This window comes from Sciurus vulgaris (genome assembly GCF_902686455.1).
Source record: "Sciurus vulgaris genome assembly, chromosome: 1".
NCBI lineage: Eukaryota > Metazoa > Chordata > Mammalia > Rodentia > Sciuridae > Sciurus > Sciurus vulgaris.
In genome coordinates this window covers 81,961,685-81,981,573 of record NC_136461.1, presented here as the reverse complement: position 1 = coordinate 81,981,573, position 19,889 = coordinate 81,961,685, and the positions used below count along the sequence as shown (strand labels likewise).

The 19,889-nt window shown below is 37.9% G+C and overlaps 1 protein-coding gene across 4 annotated transcripts in view; it reads left to right on the top strand.

Moving 5' to 3' along the window:
- Positions 1 to 654: 654 nt before the first annotated feature.
- The window catches only part of ARHGAP29 (Rho GTPase activating protein 29), a 70,062-nt gene continuing 50,827 nt past the window's right edge, over positions 655 to 19,889 (top strand). Inside the window, exons 1-2 of one of the 4 annotated variants that reach the window (XM_079146000.1) lie at positions 655 to 809; positions 18,126 to 18,362. In XM_079146000.1, coding sequence (XP_079002126.1) covers positions 18,158 to 18,362 — 205 coding nt within the window. In that variant the 5' untranslated portion in view covers positions 655 to 809; positions 18,126 to 18,157. Of the gene's footprint in view, positions 810 to 12,160; positions 12,299 to 18,125; positions 18,363 to 19,889 lie in introns of those variants that run through there. The other 3 variants (XM_079146001.1, XM_079146003.1, XM_079146002.1) reach the window with 3 other exon arrangements.

The window sequence follows — 19,889 nt, the reverse complement described above, 5'->3', positions numbered from 1 at the left end:
ATGTATGATGCAACATCTAGATAAATACTTTGATTGTGGTTGTTCATTTCCCTCCACTATGTTAATGAGACCCATTAATCAGGAGCATTTAATGGTAAGAAGCAAGTTGCTTGGTTAGACTGACATGTAGTCAACTGGTATTTATTGAGCATTTCCATGTGGCTAGGTACTATGTATACAGAATAACTTATGTTTTGAGTAATTTTGTTTGCTGAAAATGACAATCAGCTGAAGAAAGAAAGTAAGTTTTAAAGTTGGGCACAAATCTATGTTTATTTCAAAAAGGAAAAGGAGGGAAGGGAAGAAGGCCCATAAAAGAAGTCGAGGGCCAGAATTCTGACTAGAATTTATAGTGTCCTCCCGAGAAATGTTCAATTATACAAGGATGGAAAACCTGGTCCCTACTGGAATGCGCAAACGGTGACTTTTTCCTAAGTCGTCCTGCTTGCCCGACCGCAGCCGCTGAGTCCCCGGGGACTGTGGGGACTGGGTCAGGCAGCAGCGCAGCTGATAGCCTACGCCCAGCGTGCGGGCTGCGGTCCCGCACAGCCCCGGCTCCGCCCCGGCCCCGCCCCCACGAGTGCAGGCCAATGACTAGGCTCCGGGGGGCGGGCGGTGCGCGGCGGGGGCGTGGCGTTCGCGGCCGGCGCGGTCGTGGCGGTGGCTGCAGGGGCGGCGGCGGCTTGGCCGGTCGTCCGCGGCCCGTGCGTGGGGGATGGGGGCCTCGAGCTCCAGCCCTTGGCGACGGCGGCGGCGGCCGTGAGCTTTGGGCGGGCGTCAGTGTCCGGGACGCGGGATGGAACGTCGCGGTGAGTGTGGGACGGCGGTGCTCGCTCTGGCTGCGGACTGGGTTCGGGACTGCAGCGCCGGCCGCCGGCCAGTTGCAGTCCAGGGTTGGGGAGGCCACGCTGTGGCCCCAAGCGGAGGCGGTTGCGGGAACGGGGTCTTCCGGGAGGTTCGGACCCTAGCGAAGGGCGCCCGCGAGCGGGGAGGTAGCGAGCGGGCGCTGTGGGGACTTTGCGAACCTCGGTGCGCAGCGCGAGTGGGGTGACGCCGCGGTAGCCGCGGGCGAGACTTGCGGGCGAACTTTCCTCCTCAAGTAGGTGTCCCCACCCTGCGTCCCGCAGCCTCTTTCCCTTTTCTGGCCACCCGCGTTCATCGCCTCCTTGCGGAATTCAGGGGCTCTTTATTTTTACTCCTTGGTTTCCTTCCCCCGGTCTTCATATCCGTCCTTGCCTCAGGGATTTGTTTTGGAAGTTTGGTGACGTTTCCTGGAATTTAAGTCTGACTAGTACAAAGGCTGAGGTAAAGAAACGAACACCTCGTGACCTATATTTACTTTTTCTTATCACATTTCACCTCATCTAGGCCCTGGTTGTTTACTACTTTGGGCGGGCAGGGGGATGTCTAAAGGTTCAGAAACACCCTTGAGTGCCCCCTCTGTTGCATCTGTATCCCGCCCTTTCTCTGTCCTTCCCTTGTTACTGTTCCTTCGGTTACCATTCACCTTTTCCCAACCGTGGCCCTAGGGCAAGTCGTGTGCTTTGCAAAATTGGAATTGATAAGCTGGGAGATTGCAGCTGCTACATGGAGAGCATGCCCCTGTGAGTTTGTTGCCCTGGATGTCCCAGGACCCTGTCCATGATCAAAATCTCTTGTTCCGGAGGCGGCCTGGCTTGTGTGGAAACTAAGTCGACCAGGACTCTCCTTGTCTTTGGGTTAGTCAGACAAGTGCCCGGTTTAATCTCACTTTTTCATTACTATCTCTCTCTGCAGAGACCAAGGATGGGGTTCCACACTGAGTTGTGTGGATCTTTTGACATTCTTTAACGGTGGATCTTCTGGGGGAAGGGAGGAGAGGTGTTTAGAACAGCAGGCAACTTTTCGTTCTGTATCTTCTTTTTCCTCATTGGACTAACTTCACCTCCTTATTGAGTTTGGGAGTGTGGGGGGTCTCCCTCATCACGAAAAAGAATTTCAAAATTAGATGTGAAGGTGAGTAGTTCGGATGAGTAAATAAATCATAGCACATTATGATACACTTGGAGATTTAGATCTTTTTTTTTTTTTTCAGTGATTTCTATAGGCAGATTGCCAGAAATGCCTACTCAGAAATGCTTCCTTATTGTAATAACTGTGCAGGTGAGGAACTCTGACACTTAAGCCTCATTAGCTTAACAATACATATATGTCTCATGATTTTGAGAAGACTTTTAAGAGTAAATTTGAAGAAAGCAAGATAGACCTAGGTAGAAAAGTTTCAGTCCCCAAGTTGGCAGGATATTGAACTTTGACTGCGTGAAGAAATCACTATTCAGTGAATCTATGGTCACTCCAGCTCCCTCCACCTCCCTAAAATAGAACAACCATCTCAATTATCAGCACCTTCACTCCCAGCTGTAAAAGCCGTCCCAGTGGGTTAGAACCACCATTGAACAAAGATTATTCCCAGAAGGTATCCTGGAAGGATTTTGATTCCTGTTCATGATAATTTATTCAGCATTCACCTTGAATATTTAGCAGGATCTGACTTTATGCTAGACGGAGTCCCTGTAGAACCTATCCATTTATTGAGTGGCAAGTATACAGTAACCAAAAAATAGAGCCCAAGGCATAATATGAGTTACCTGAGAGAAGTATGAGGAATCATTTATGGAAAAGTATAGGGTTGATTATTTTCAGTGGAGGAAATGAAAAGGCATTTTGGAAGAAGTGATGTTTTTGTGTGAGCTTGAAGGTGAAGAGTAACTTTAATAAGCGTAGAAGGTAGGAGGGCCTTCCTGCACAGAATTGCTGGGTATCTCTAATGTATACCAGGATGTCACTGATCCCGCTTGAATTTTCTACTTTGAAGCTTTGAAGGCTATTTTGTTTGCTTGTTTATTTTTAATTTCCCACTCACTTTCAGCATGGTAATGAGCCACACACATAAAGACACATTCATGTGTGTAAAGAAACAAGGGGTTTTAAAAGGTTAGGAGCACATTCTGGTCTTTTTGTGGAAGGTGGTATGCGTTTTATTTATTGTCTTTATTATTATGGTGATAAGTAAATGAGCCACCTTGTTCATAGAGCAGACATTCGGCAATAATGCCTCCCTAGATAAGAATTTTATTTTTCTTAAAGAATGTTTTAGGGTGTGTTGCTGAGAAAGCTTTCACATATTATATTCTTTCTTTTAATTTTTAATTTTTTGTTGTGCTTCAGATTGAACCAGGGCTTCAAGCATGCTAGGCAAACACTCTACCACTGAACTACACTCCCCCACCTCTTTTAAAGGAAAAGATAGGAGCTAATTAACATGTTTTTAGAAGTACTAGGGAAGGGTAAGTTGAGTTTCAACTTTAGGGAGTATTCAGACATAACTTCCCATAATTTTATTTAGAATTTATTTATCTAATATTCATTGAGTACCAGCAAGATGTCAGATTTGTGCTTAGTGTGTTAGAATTGTGTGTAACTGGCTGACTTCCAAAGGATATTCAGGGGACAATAGGTTTGGGTTAGCCCTGAGTCACATATGTACTTTGCTGGAGAGAAATGGGAAGGAGAGTGATGGGGCTTATGGGGATAATCTTGAGATAGCCCAGAGTAGATCCAAAGGTAGGTGAAAAAAACTAAAACAATTTTTTATTATGGGAAATTTCAAACATACATATGAAGTAGGCCAAACAGCATAATGAGCTCTGTGTATATAAACTCAGATTCAAAAAATTATCAACTCATGAACATCCTCTTTTATCTATAATACCATTCATTTAAACCTCCATATTCTTTTAAAGCAAATCACAGACATCATATTATTTTACCCATAAATATTTCAGTGTATTTCCCAAAACAAGATTACTTATTAAATATAATACCAACACCATTCAATATTTAGTCATTGTTCAGTCAAGTTGAATTATGAGTCGTTTTTTTTAAACAGGCTATTTGAATCAAGATCCAGATAAAGTCCACATATTATAATTGATATGATAGATACACAGTCATAAACATAATTTATTGATGTATAATATACGTGTAATATATTCTAAGCATACTTTGAGTTTTGACAAATTTATACACCCTGTAATCACCATCATAATCAATTATAGAATATTTTCATTACTTTAAAAAGTTCTTTCATGCTCATCTGTAATTCTTCCCACACCTATCTATGTACCATACTGTCCCTAGGCAACCACTTATATACTTTTTGTCACTAAAGATTAAGTTTTGTATTTGCTAGCATTTCATATACATGCAATCAAACTGTTACATGTATGTATTTTTTGGGGGGGAGGACTAGCTTTTTTGATTTAGCATAAGGCTAAATGGTTTTTTACTATGTAATGGATATTTATTGTTAAGTAATATTCCATTTTAAGACTATACCACCATTTGTTTATCCATTCAGAAATACTGGATTGTTTCTAGTTTTTGACATGAAAAATATCCCTGTGAACAAATTTGAACAAGTTTTGGAGAGAGTGTATGTTTTCATTTCTTTTGTGTATGTAAAATAACAAGATTGCTGGGTTGTATGTTAAATGACTATTTAACTGTTTAAGAAACTGTCAGGGGCCTGGGGAGGAAACTCAGTTTTCCTAGCATGCACAAGGTCACTGGATCCCCATTATTAAAAAAAAAGGAAAGAAGCTGCCAAATTCCAGAGTGATTGTGGACCTTGTAGAGTAGCATTGTATTTCAGTTACAGTAGCTGTTCATTTTTATCATCATTTAGTATTTCAGACTAGCTGAAATTAAAATTTCTTGTGACAATTTAGTGGCATCTCAGTTTAAATTTGTAGTTCCTAATACTAATGATGTTAAGTGTTATTTTATATTTTTATTGCCCAGTGTGTATCTTCTTTTGTGATGTCTGTTCATTTTATTACTCATTTTATTGATTTATTTTCTTTCTTGTTATTGATTTGTAACAGATTCTGAAATAATTTAGATACAAATTCCTTCTCAGATATATACTCTTAGTTTGTGGCTGGCATTTCATATCTTAACAGTGTCTTAAAGTAGAAGTTTTAAATTTTGTCTGTTTGCCAATGTTTCCTTATGATTCTTTTTTGTCACTGAGAAATTGTTCCCTGTATTATTTACTGTATTTTCATTTAGAAAAAGATTCAGAAACTTTAAATAAATAGTAAATATTTTATTTTAGGCTTGCAGGACAGACTGCCTCAACTACTCAACTCTGCTGTTGTAGCTTAAAAGCAATTATACACAATACATAAAGATGGCTATGTTCTTAAAAAATCCTTTATTAATAAAAATAGGCAGCTGCCCTTCATAACCCTGAATCTAAGACTGATAGTGTTAGGTTGTATGTTTAGGTGTGTGGTACTTGTTAATTTTAGAGTTGATTGAAATAAGGGTTAGGGTTCATCTCCCCTCCCCACACATGAATATCTGTTATTTCAGCACCATTTATTGAAAGACCATTACTTTGGCACCTCTGTCAGAAATCGATTAACTAAATACATGAGGGTCTACGTTTGGATTCTACTTTATTCTGTTGATTTGTGTGTCTCTTATGCCAATATCATACTATCTTGATTCCTGTAGCTTTACAGTAAATCTTAAAATCAAGCAGTTGTCTTGATTCTGGTGGCTCTCTAGTAAATGTTGAAGTCAAGCAGTCTAGATTTTCCAGCTTCATTCTCTTTCAAAATTTCTTTGGCTATTTCATATCTTTAACATTTTCATATAAATTTTAGAATCAACTTGTTAATTTCTGCATAAAAACCTGGAGGGATTTTGGAATTGCCTGAAACTGTATATCATTTTGAGAAAAAAAAATCTTAAGAGTTTGAGTTTTCCAATCTATTAAGTTTTTTATAAATGCCTTTTAAGAGGTAAAAGAAATTTCCTTCTGTTCTGACTTACTGACTTCATCATGAATAGGCCTGGAATCTTGTTAGATGCTTTTTCTGCATCTTTTGAAATTGTCACGTAGTTTTTCTCTAATGTGTGTTAAACTAAGCTTGCATCCTGGGACAAACCTTTTCTTGGCCATGGTACTGTTGGGTTTAATTTGCTAATACCTACTGTATTGAGGAATTTGGACTCAATTTTCTTGTAATGTCTTTGTCTGATTCTGGTATCACGGCAGTGTCAACTTAGAATAAATTGGAAAGGTTCTTGTCTCCTCTACTTTCCAAGAGTTTGTGTAGGATTATTTTTTCTGGTTTGGTGGATTTTATCAGTGAAGCCCATCTAGATTTACAATTTTCTTTTTTTTTTTTAATATTTTCTTTTTTAGTTGTCAATGGTTCTTTTGTTTAATTTTATTTATTTATATGGGGTGCTGAGTATCGAACCCAGGACCTCACAAGTGCCAAGCAGTACTCTATCACTGAGCCACAACTCCAGCCCTAAGGTTACAGTTTTCTTTGTGGGAAGTTTTACATTATGAATTCAATTTTTAAAAATATGTAGCGGGATATTTTGATTTTCTGGTTTTTTTTTTGTTTGTTATGTCTGTGCCTCAAACAATACACAGTGCTACTGTGCCTCGCTACTCTTTATTTCTTGACAGTCTAGCTAGATATTTATCAATATAATTGATCTTTTCAAACAACTAGCTTTTTAGTTACATTGATATATGTTTTTATAATTATTTCTTTTTACTTTGGACTTAATTTTCTTTTTGTTTTCTAGGTTCTTTTTGCAGGGAGGGTGCAGAGAACTTCGTAGTAGTACATGACAGTAGAAGCTCCCTAAGCCCCTGGGTTCTGGAATAGAAACTGGAAGGAGGGGAGATTCTTGGTGTGTTGGGAGACTAAGTTGAGGGAGGGACTCCCTAGCAACTGAGGGCCTCCCTCTTCCTCTCATGTTTGGGTAAGAGAACATATACTGAATGATTTCAGTCCTCTTAAATTTATTAAGACTTGTTTTATGGTTCCACATATGGTCTCTTTTAGTGAACACTCCATATGCATTTGAAAATAATGTGTATTTTGCCATTGTTGGGTGGTATTTTCTATAAACATTTGTCAGGTCAAATAGGTAGATAGTATTGTTAAAATCTTCTATATCCCTACTAATCTTTTGTCATTTGTTGCGTCAATTACTGAGAGAATTGTTGATATTTTAACTAACATTTGGGGTTTTTCTGTTTTCCCTTATATTTCTGTCAGATTTTGCCTCATATATTCTGGACATCTATTTTTAGGTGCATATACTTTTAGGATTGTTATGACTTTATAATGAAATGACATTTATTATTATGAAATGTTACTTTTTGATCTTGGTAAAATTTCATATCTGATGTAATAGAGCCACTTTAGCCTTCTTGTGATTAGTGTTTGAATAGCACAGCTTTTTCTTTTGTTTTACTTTCAATATATCTGTCTTCATATTTCAAGTAATTTTTATATGCAGTATGTAGTCAGATTTTATTTTTTTACTCAATCTGAGAATATCTGCTTTTTTTAGGGGGCATTTAAAGTATATTTAATTGCTGACATGATTGGGTTTAAAGCTGCCACTTTGCTCTTTCTCATTTTTCCCATCTATTATTGGCTTTTTTTTCTTGTCCTTCTCTCTTTGGATTAGAACTTTGAAATTCTATTTATGCTTACTATTGACTTATTAATTGTATCCCTGGAAATTTTAACACACACTTTTAAATAATTATAGTATATCTTTGAATAATATTATGCTACTTCACATGTAAGAAGCTTCTTGTGTATTTTCATTTTCTCCTTTACACCATTTTCATGCATTTTACTTCTGTATATGTTGTGAATGCCACAATACATTGTTACAACTTATCTTTTAAGCCAACTTTTTAAAAAGAAATTATAAAATATGCTTGTTTTGAAACTTCATTGGGGTGGTTTTCATTAGATCTAGGTTAGATGTACTACAAGGCATGTGTTTCTGAGAACTTCCCTTGGGTGTGTGTTCAGTGGGTCACTCTGCTCTGGCGAATGAGAACTCACAGGTCTTCCACATCTTCAGGGAACCTGGGAGTTAGACAAATACAGTCCCCTTGAAATTCTTTGCCTATCATTTTGGAGTTTTGTCCTACACATGTGTATCTTGATATTCAGGCAAGAGAATTAAGGAATTCCCTATGCGAATTCCTAGAGCTCTTCCTCCTTCCACGTTCTCCCCCTCTATTATCTGTTGTATGGAGTCTAGCCACCCCAGTTTCCTAGAACTATGATCTCTTGCCTCTTAGCAAGACTACCATACTCTGTCGGGCTTTCCCCTTCCTTTTTTTTTTTTTTTTTTTGGTCTGTGCCTTTACAGAAAGTTGGGGAGATTGTAAGGTTTCCCTCATTTGCTTATGAGTCTCTGTCAGGGATTACACTTCTGTGCAGTGTATTTCAGTGTTTGAAAACAATATTTATTTTGTGCAGTTTTCTCTTGTTTACTACAGTAGAAGGGTAAGTCTTATTAATTACTGCACTTGATATATCTTCTAAGGCTTTTTTTTAATCTAGAGATTTGTTGTTCCTGTTTTCTTTCAACTTATTTTTTGAAGAAATTGTGGTGTTTGTCCAGGTTTTGTTGGGTGTATCATGTGGCATAATTTAATGTTTCTCTCTTTTAAAGTTTCCAAAGTAGGATTTGGATCTAATTTGGCACTGTTAACCTTTTGGGTCTGATAATTCTTTGTTGAGGACGAGGACTCTCCTGTGCATGTAGGCTATTTAGTAGCATCCTTGGCCTCTACCCACTAGATGTCAGTAGAACCCCCTTAGTTGTGACAGCAAAAAAAAAAAAAAAAAAAAACCCAAACAAACAAAAAACCAAAAAAGAAACACAAACAAAGCAACTCTCCCCCCCCCAAAAAAAAAAAAAAAAAAAAAAACCAAACAACAAAAAAAAAAAAAACCAAATAACAAAAACCCGGGTCTCCAGACCTTGTCAAATATTTTCATAACAGACCATGTTCTGCTATGAAAAGTAGGTTATCTAAGCTACAAAATTAACAATATGGATGATCACCACTGTAGATAAAAAGATCATTCAGTCTGGAACCACAGATACTTTGAAAACACATGAACAAGATTTTAGGAATATTTAATTTAAGGCTGCACAGAATGGCTTGGTATTGTGTTTGGGGCTTAAAGGAATAAATTGTGAGTCTTCAAAAGCAACATATAGAGGATGTGAATTTCCTTTTGAGAAGGAAAATACTAGAGACAATAATAAAATAAAATGTTAAAAACACAAGTAATTCTTTTCAATTATAGGTTGTTTCCAGAAGTGTTTTTCTGAGATTAGTTGAACAATTTAAGGTGTTGGACTTATGCAATAGATACAATGATAGTTTTTCTTTTGGAGAGAGGCACTTTATAATTTTATTATAAACCAAGAATTTTGGACTTGCAGAAAAGTATTATTTCAGTAACGCAGTTTTCATACTTAAAATTGATTTGCATAATATAAAATTACTTTAAGCTAATGCAACTCAGGGGAGATTAATAAAATAATCCTTTTAATTTACAAGTGAGCTGGAAGCTGCCTGTAATCCCAGTGAGTGGGGAGGATCATAAGCAAAGACCAGCCTCAGCAACTTAGTGAGGCCCTAACCAATTTAGTGAGATGCTGTCTCAAAATAGAAAACAAAAAAGGGCTGAGAATGGCTCGGTGGTAAAGTATCTCTTCTGGGTTCAATCCCTAGTACCAAAAAAATTAGAAACATTTTAAATGTGAACTACCATTTTTGTGTGTCTTTGCAAATGTTATCATCATTTGGATGAAGGATGACAGATAATGTATTTTTTAAAAAATTTGAGAGGAGGATTGAGATTGAGAGACATATCAAAATGTCTCAGACCAATCCTATTTTTAATTTAACCAATGAATATTAATTCATCGAATAGTTTCTCTGTGTCAGGTTTGACATGTAATATTTGGCTGTTTGAGGATACTTTAAAGGCAAATATGTTGTGGAAGGTGTTGAGAATAACCTGGAGCAGATACAGGGGCAAACTTTGCTTCCTTGAACCCTTGAGAGTTGCCCCCTACCTGGTGATTGACTTTCAGAATCCTTTCTTCTCCTATTGGTATCCTTCAGTTTTGGTTCATCAGTGGTTTCATGAGTTGTACATGGTGCATCATTCCTCTAGAGGTATTTGAAGGAATGTTTGTTTTTAGATGTCTTCAGTACTGTTAGTGAGAGCTATTGATTTTGGTACAGTTGTGCTTAAGACTTAATGGGTAAATTTTTAAAAATCAACTCTGAAAAATAATTGTGGAGCCAGATTCTATTTATCTTTTCCAGATAATTGGCTTCATTTCCACTACAACTTTTTGAGTGTGAGAAGTGTTCCTCTTTCTATCAGTGAATGGTGTCTCTCTTTATCACCTGTTTGTCTGTCTTCCTTATCTGTCTTCATCTTATTTTCACTTTCCTTGCCTTCACTTTTCTCTGTATCTTCCCATCTCATTTGATCTACTTTCTATTCTATTCTCTTTCTTTTCCCTTCATAATTTTCTCTCCTTTTCATACCTGTCTTTGCTTTTCTATGTGTAACACCACCACCTCCATTTCACATACCATTTCTCTCCATCAGGAGCTTGTTCATGCTATTGTCAATGACATAGCCAGTTACATTTTAGGGAATGGTGGATAAGTGTAAAAATAAGGCATTTTAAAGTAGACTTAAGAGGGTGTTTGGGGTTAAGGAACTATTTCACATTTCCTTCCAAAAACCTTATTTATGATTTAACTGTGGTTGCTCCACTCCAGCCTCTGATAACTCCTTTCTTCTTATTAGTTTGCTTCAATTCAGGCTTCATAAGTTTCTATGGTGAGAGTGTTGGTGGCTTTATTTTTCAGTACAGTTAAATGGAAGTTTGGTGTGGAGGTTTCTTGAGTATTTGTGGCTCAACCTTGGTATTGTGTTTGGGGTTTAAAGGGTAAGTTGTGAGTCTGAAAAATTCAGCATGGAACTCATATGATAACCAAAGAGCCTCATTTCTGTCTTTTCCAAGTAGTACCCAAGGGGCTGTTTGTTTTATTTCCCCAACACTATTTTTCTTGCAGTATTTCATTTATTTAAGAGGTGTCCTGCTCTCTGTCAGTGAGTGATTTCTCCTGTCTCACTACCCCAACTTGTTGGCTTTATCATGCCGGCCTTATTTTTCTAAGTGGGGGGCCTCTTTCTCCTTTTATTTCTCTCCGTCTTCACTTGTTACTGCCTTCCATCATTTCAACTCTCCTCCCTAAGTGTACACCACCATTTTCCTTGCATTTTTCACACTCCCCAAGGTCTTTTCAGTCTCTCCCTGTGTGAACATTTTTCTCTGCCTCAGCACGCCGTTCCCAGACCCACTCTCCATGTTTCTGTTTTTCTGACTGTTCCTTCACTGAGATAAATGGCATTGTTTGTTCCAATGAGTAACAAGATCCTGGAGCTTTTGTGCCTTTTTTTTTTTTTTTTTTTTTTTTTTTGGCGGGGCCATTACTTCATATAATCATTCCATAGTCGTTTTCTTTTATTCTGTTTGAGAGGGTAGTTGGAGAAGTAAGATACGCCTGCATAGGAAATACTACCCTCCACCGCGGGCAGAGTAGTGGGCTGGTTTCAATTTAAATTATTTTTCTTTGAAGGGGTGGGGTCAAGTCTGACATGGTTCAAGGTTGAGCCCTAATGACTAATGAACCTTGTCTCTTACCTTTTCAGAGGACAGGCTGGATGATACTTGCAAAAGGCGAGAGCTAAGCACTCCTCCTCTTTTCTCTGTCCGTGACTGTCTTGTCGGTCATGAGTAGCACGTTCCTCTGGAAAGGTGTTGAGCCATGTGGTGTTGCATATTACCTCTGTAGTGCCGCTTCCCGGGTTCTTCCCCTCACCGGGATTGGACAGGGAGGATACAGTTGGTCCAAAAAGCACCTCACAAGAAATATAGATTGCTCATCTGAGAACGCCCATTAGCTGGATCCAGTCATCAGGTGACTTTTTCCTAAGTCGTTCCGTCTGCGAGGCTGCAGCCGCTGAGCCGGGCGACTGTGGGGTCTGGGTCAGACCGCCGCGCCGCGGACAGCCAGCGCAGGGTGAGCGAGCGGCCGCCCCCACCTGCCACCGGCCCCGCCCCCACGAGCGTCGGCCAATGACTGGGCTCCGGGGAGCGGGCGGCGCGCGGCGGGGGCGGGGTGTCCGCGGCCGGCGCGGTCGTGAGTGTGGCTGCAGGGGCGGTGGCAGCGGCGGCTGTGGCTTGGTCGGGCGTCCGCGGCTCCTTGCATGGGGGATGGGGACGGCGAGCTACAGTCCTCCGAGACGGCGGCGGCGGCCGTGAGCGTTGGGCGGGCGTCCGGGACGCAGGATGGAGCGCCGCGGTGAGTGTGGGACGGCGGTGCTCACTCTGGCTGCGGACGGGATTCGGGACTGCAGCGCCAGCCGCCTGCCAGTTGCTGTCCGGGGTCGGGAGGCCACGCGGTGGCCCAGAGCGGAGGCCGCTGCGGGCTAGGCGGGGTCCTCGTAGAGGTCGGTCTCGGATGAGGGGCACCCATGAGCGGGGTGGACCGGAGTGGTGACCAGGACTGATGATAGCGAACGCAGTAAAAGCGAACTGATAGCATGTACCACACCAGGTGCATATTGCTGTAAGAGTGTTACACGTTCTGCCTCCTTTATTTGTCGCGACAGATCCTTGGTTCTTCTACTCATTTCTCTCACAGGAAAATTGAGGTTAAAAACCAGTTCAAGTATACTGACTAGTGATTGTCAGAGTGAAGACCTAAACCCAGAGCACCTTTGCTCCAGAATGCGTGCTCTTGATCACTTAAGTCTGCGGGCTTTCCTCAGTCCCTGCCCTGCTCCCGCCAACCCCGACGGCAATCCTCACTCCACTTGGGCTCTCACCCCCTGCTTGGGGTTGTTTTAGGATTTCTGTCGTGTGTTTTTCTCCTCACCTCTGTCTTTTGAATTCAGAATGGGCGTTTTGTTTGTGGGCTTCTCAAGCTCAGTGGTTTTTGTCTCAGTTCTATTTTGGATGGGTTTTGAGGTTTGATGGTTTCAATAAAAAAAAAAAAAATGTTTTTTCTTTGAAGGAGTGAGATCAAGTTGGAGATGGTTCAAGGTTGAGCCCTAATGACTGATGACCATTGTGTCTGTTTATTTTTTCACACACTTTCTCAGGAGGAAATTGGCCTCTTACCTTTTCAGAGGGCAGGATGTTATCTGCAAAAGGCAAGAGTTAAGCACTCCTTCCCTTTTCTCTGTTTGACTGTCTCCTGTCATGTATTTTTTGTTTGTAGCTACCAGGTCTTTGGGGAGCCCGGGCGGGGCGGGGTGGTGGTGTTAGTGGTTCTCTCTCCTTGCCTCCTTATTTAAGTCCAGGATGGGGAACGTGCTCTTTCCATTGGGTAGTTTTGGCTGGTCAGAGACAAACCCTGCTTGCCAGGAATGCTAGACATTCTGGAGGCGTGGGAGGCTGGGCAGCTTCCTCTTTTTTAATCGTGCTGGGTTCAAACTGCACAGGAATGAAGTGTATGTGTGTTGCACGCCTTCATTTAGAAATTGTTTACATATTATTGATAACACTGTCTTTGACGTGTTCCTGTTTTTTTTTTTTTTTGGGGGGGGGGTTTGTTTTTGTTTTTGTTTGTTTTGTTGTGTTACTGAGAATTTAACCCAGAATTTTACCACTGAGCTTCAGCTCCCAACCTTTTTTTTTTTTTTTTTTTTTTTTTTTTTTTTAATTTGAGACAAGGTCTCTCTAAATTGTGGGGGCTGGCTTGGAGCTTGCCATCTTCCTGCCTCAGCCTTCCAAGTGGTTGAGATTGTCGGTGTGTGCCACTGTGCTAGACTTAGGAGTGCGTTTAAAAAGTACAATTAAAGATCTTCAGAACGCTTCAGATTTTTTTCATCGTCTTTAAATAGATTCTTACCATATCAGAAATTGTGCTGAAATAGCAGATTTCTGAAACATCTACAGTTTTTTCCTCAAGTAGACATAGTAAGGTGGGTCCAGTTAAACACAGATATTTGAGAACACTGTGTGCTTCAATTAGCCCAGTGCCTAAAATGAAAATACTTATATAAAGTACATTTTCAGGATGTGTGTGCATGGGATAGAGGATATTTGATTGACCTAGGCTACTGAAGTCTTGAAAAGCCACAGACACGAGAATGTTTGTATACACCTTTCTTTCATTTCTCTCTCTCTCTTTCAGCACTAGGTATCAGCCCAGGGCCTGCCCCATACTAGGCAAGCACTCTGTCACTGAGCTATTACCAGCCTGTGCCTATGTTTCTAATTATATTATTTAGAATAAACAGAGAAAGTAGTTTTGCACAGTGATTTTTCTTCTTGCTACAGAATTCTGTGATAAGTGGGTAATGCACGTTTTTAATGTCAGTGGTTCAGAGTTGGAGGAAATGGTATAAGAATTAGAGTTTCACAAATGTTTTGCTCAACTGTTTGCACAGTTCAAACTTCATTTGGAAGCCTTTTAGTAGGTTTGCATGAAGTCAGTTAAGTCTCAGTAATTCTTTCCATTTCTGTATTCCTTACTCACAATTTACAGAGTAGCGAAGTCACAGTTTATTACTTAAGTGTGTTGAGAAACAATTTCCCACAATAAAACACTGCTAGTAATGACAGCTAACAGTTATTGAGTCTTCTTGATGATCCAGGCTCTATGCTAAGTACTTTCCATGCATTAGCAACCCAACTTAATTAAATTGCTAGCTGCAGTCTGTCATTAAGTTCATTTTATGTTACCTCTAACTAGAAATATTTTTTTTAACACATAGGAAAATGAAAAGTGCCTAATAAGTAGTATCTTAGTGATCATGGAAAAGTGTATGTTGTCTAAACTTCCTTTGTCATAGTTCAGTTATGAAAACTTGGTTTATATTCGTTATTCTAAACATTTTTTCATTTGTAGTGTTAATGTTTCCTTTTTTTCAGTTTTTAATGTGAAAGGTAGTAGAATAACAAAATTAGAACATTAATCATAATATTGACTAGAGGTAGACTACAATCCTTTTTAGTACCCCTTGTGTGTGTGAGTGTGTGTGTGTGTGTGTGTGTGAGAGAGAGAGAGAGAGAGAGAGAGAGAGAGAGAGGAAACAGATCTGTCTTGTTTAACAATTTTCAAGTATTTTTAAAACACTTTTTTACAACTCTGGATTACTAATTTGACACACAGTTATTTAAGGTACATTCTTTTTATGCAGATAGGTGAGGTGTTTTATTTGAAACTTGTGATATGTCTTTAATTTTTGTAAACATCTTTACCAATAACTGTGACCAGTTGCCTAATTTACTAAATTTTAAAAGCTGCCAGAGGTAAACAGAATGACTTTGATTAAGTAAACTGCAAGAGTGATAAGATTTGTTAGACTAATAGCTTCTTCAGTTAGTGATTTGTTAAAGAGCTGCCCAAACAAGACACTTGAATTTTTTGTTTAATTTTGTTGATGGCAAAAATTAGGTATAACAGTAGTGCTAAAAAATTATCATAAGTTCATTTTAGAAATTACACATTTAAGAATTAATACTAGATAGGTTGAAACTAGTTTTAAGTGCAGAAATTCATTCTTTAATAATTTGGAATTAACAAAAGAATGTTGAATAAAGGAACTTAAAAACAATTAAAAAGTATTGGGGCACCCTATTTATATAATCAGAAAGAACAATAGTAGAAATACAACTTTGATTTCAGTTTTATGTAATTTTGCCTTCACTTAGCTTCATGTACTTTTTTTTAAAGATAGCATTTTAGAGCTAGATTTAAAATTTTTTCTCTTTGAAATAGTGCAGCAACCTATAGTTATTTTTGTTTCTATAAAAATCATTTATAACTTTTATTAATATATGTCCATTGTTTCTGCAAATTCATTACTCATTCTGCAAATAGTTTTAAGTAGTCCATTCTTTCTGTTGTAACACACTGTGCTGTGAGCAGACTGAGAGATAACAAATGATTAACAAGCAAGACAAGGTCTTAGTTTCCTTAAGATTGTAGTCTAAATGGGAAGATATGAATTATCTATTTGTACTGTGATAAGTACAGTGACGAAAAGTGTAGGATGTTCTAGAGCATCTGTAGGGAATTCTGTTCTAGTTTGGTTGTGGTGGTTGTGGGGCCTTGGGAATGATACAGGAAAGTTTCTCTGAGGAAGTGACCTTTGAGTGAGATGAGAGTGAGTAAATGAAGAAGGAATATTGCAGGCAAATGAATCTGTATGTAGACTGGACCCTGAGTTGAACAATAGGTGTTTTTCAAGCTATGCTGTCGTGACTCCATTACATGTATAAAGCCAATTTAGTGAGTTGCAACCAAGGTTTACAAAAATGAAATGGAATAGAATGAAAAACTCTTGAGTACACCTCATGGATCCTTATCTAGAATCTGTTTTATCAAAGACAAATGGATTCTTAGACATACCACACACAGACATTATATACTAATATATATATACTGGTCATGATGTAAAATTGTTTCTTACTGTGGGTTACAGTAAATAAATAGTTAAAAGAATGAAAAGGAGGTGTGTATGGAAGGAGTTTTGACAGCTGGGAGTGTGACTCCAGATGACATTGCAGAGGCAGGCAAGAGCCTTATCTCACTTTGAACCTCACAGAGCCTTACATTTTTGGAAGGGTTTGAGCAGAGAAATGAAACCATGAGGTTTATGTTTGAAAAGTTTACTCACTACATTTATAATGGAACAAGAATGGTTCTGGAATAATCATTCGGAAATTAGTTCAGCACCTCAGGCAAGAAATGATAATTCAGTAGCATGGTAGCAGCAGAAATAGAAGTGGATAGACTAGAGAACTGTAATCACAGGGAAAAACCAAATCTATGGAATTGGGTATGATATAATAGTACATAATGCAATAATGTGTCTTACAAATAATGAAAATATTGCATAAAACTTTCTACTGTGGATTCATAGGAGTCCTTAGTCATTTTACATTTTGAAAGTATCCAAGTATTTAAGACAAAATATTTGAAAAATCTTTTAATGATAATGCTTGAGCTAATTCTAGTCATTTCCTTTTTGATTTCTAGAAATTTTAAAAAACTAGGGCTTTTAATTCTGGAAAGTTAAAATAAGGATGAAGAAGAAACAAAGTAAGATTCTCTTGATTCCCAGTGGGCCAGGATTAGATATTTTAACATAAAATTTTCTAAATTTTGTGATCCCTTTTAATCTTTACACAAACCTGTAAGTAAATTGTACAAGTCATACATCTAGAAGATATTAGAGCCAGGATTCAAATCTAATTTTTTTTTATTCCAAAACATTGCCTTTTCACTATTACATCCTTAAGTAACCAGAACTATTGCTCTAATAATAAGACATTTATTTGTTCAGTCAGGATACATCTGATTAGGGGACATCCTCAGAATTTGTTTTCAACAAAAATGTTCTTCATGATACTTGATAACCCAGAATGTCAGTGTGGTATGTATATATATATATATATATATATATATATATATGTATGTATCACTAGAAAAAATAACTTTTATTGAACTTCTTTTATGTGCTCAATGGATATTTATATATTATTGTCTCATTTGATTCTATAAGATAAGCTCATGAGGTAGGTGTTGTCAGGGTGTTTTTCTGATTTTATAAATGAACGTACCAAAGTAAAGAGATAACTTACAGCTTCTTAGGTGATGTAGTAAATGATGGAGGAGGATTTTAAAAACACATTTCTTTTTTCAAAGTCTATATTTAATCTTTATTTTTGAGGGTGGTATTATAGAGGGAAAATGCTAAGTGATGTTTCAAAACAACTTTTACAATTAAAAAAATATTCTATACCTTAGGAATTAAGAGGAAGTTAAGGCAGATCTGTCCAGAATTAACTCTTAAGTTCATCAGTTATCAGTTGTGAGCATAGACATATTTTTTAACCTCTAGACCTCAGGTTCCTCTCTTGTGAAATGAAAAGAATGATAGTTTGCATATTGTAGCATTTTCAGGATATGGACACTTAAAAAATGGAAGTTATAATTCATAGTATAGCATTTTATTCATTTGTTTTTAAAAATTAAAAAAAAAAATAGAATACTAAGGTGGACTGTTGGCAATTTGTGAAACCTAATGTGTTTCCCTGGCTGATGTAGTATTTGTGTTTCTCTCTCTTTTTTTTCTGTTTTTGTTTTTGTTTTTGTTTCTTGCCTCCTTAAGGATTTCAGTTTTTCTGACTGTTAAATGAGAGGATGATTGCTCACAAACAGAAAAAGGCAAAGAAAAAACGCGTTTGGGCATCAAGCCAACACTCTACTGATGTTACAGCTTCTGAAATGGGGCTCAAGTCCATAAGTTCCAACTCCATTTTTGATCCGGACTACATCCAGGAGTTGGTGAATGATATCAGGAAGTTCTCCCATGTGTTACTATATTTGAAAGAAGCTATTCTTTCAGGTTTGTCAACTGTTTTCTCTTAGCATTCTTACTGGATAGGTTGTAAAATTTTAAATGCCAGCCTCCCTACAGATAAGTGTGTTCACAATGGAAGAAACGGTATTATTCTGCTTTAGTTATTTATGGTTAATTTCCTCCCCAAATGTTTGATATTTACAGTGAAAACCATTTTATAGTCGAATAATTGTGCAGTTGAGGAATGATATTGTCCAAGCCATATTGTTATATTGTGTGCATGTATGAATATGGAACAACAAATTCCATCATGTACAACTGTAATGTACCAATGAGAATAATGGGGGGAAAAGAAATTAAAAAATAAATAATAGTGCAGTACATAATGAAAATATTGGTAAGGGTGAGGAAACAAGAGTACCAAAAAAAAAAAGAAAAAATAAGTCTTTCGTTCCTAGGGAGTTTGGTCCAGGATAATTTGAGACCATTGGAATCTAAACTACCTTGTTAAAACAATGCAGCACATTGAAGGTCTTCAATAAGCAAGCTAATATTTATGATGTAGATTGTTGATGGTTTGGCCTTAATTCAGCTTTCCATATTGTTGCCAAATTTAAAATGATTGTATTTGAATGAAATTTCTTCCCTAATATTCAAACTTAATTCTGTTTTGCTGATCTGTAAACTCTTCTTAAATTAAGGGATAATCACAGAAATTGTCTAGTTAAAAATAGATAATGGGATTTAGTTATCGTGAAGAATTATATGTCCCTGACTTAAGTCTTTAAACTTTTAGTGTTTCTTTAATATCAAAATTTGATGTCAGTGATAATTAATAGTTAAGACACAGCTCCTGTTCTTTTGTGATAAGAGGCAGTTCATTTCCATGTTCATAACATTATGTTATAGAAACTGAAGATTATGCTTCACTTTTATTGTGTTTATATGAGACTTCCTGAGCCTTCTTAGGAATTTGTGAGGTTTCAACAAATCTTTATATGTATATATGTTTAATGGTTATTTTCTGATATGCATTTTGAAAACCAGAATCTGAAACCACCTCATGTTTATATTAGTTTGAGTTTATTTCTAACCTAACTATAATGTTCAAGTTGAAATTCCCAAAATGATTGAACTAGAATTGAAGCCTCCAAAAAAGAAAAAAATGATTTTTTTCTGGCATTGAGGCTTGAACCCAGGGCCTCATGCATGATAGGCAAGTAAGTACTCTACCACTATACAACCTCTGTAGCCCCAAAGCCACAAAATTTTAGTGTTTGAATTTTCCTTAAAGCAGCAATTGTATGTCATTCTTTTGAGATTATGTGTTAAAAAAAAAAAAATATATATATATATATATACATGTGTGTGTGTTTGTGTGTGTGTGTGTATGGGATTTTTTGTGGGGGGGACCACAGATTAAATCCAGGAGCACTTGACCACTGGGCCACATTCCTTGTCTCTCCCTCCTTTTTTCTTTAATTATTTATTTATTTTGAGACAGGGTCTTATCAAGTTGCTTAAGATCTACCTAAGTTGCTAAGGCTGACTTTGAACTTGAGATCCTCTTGC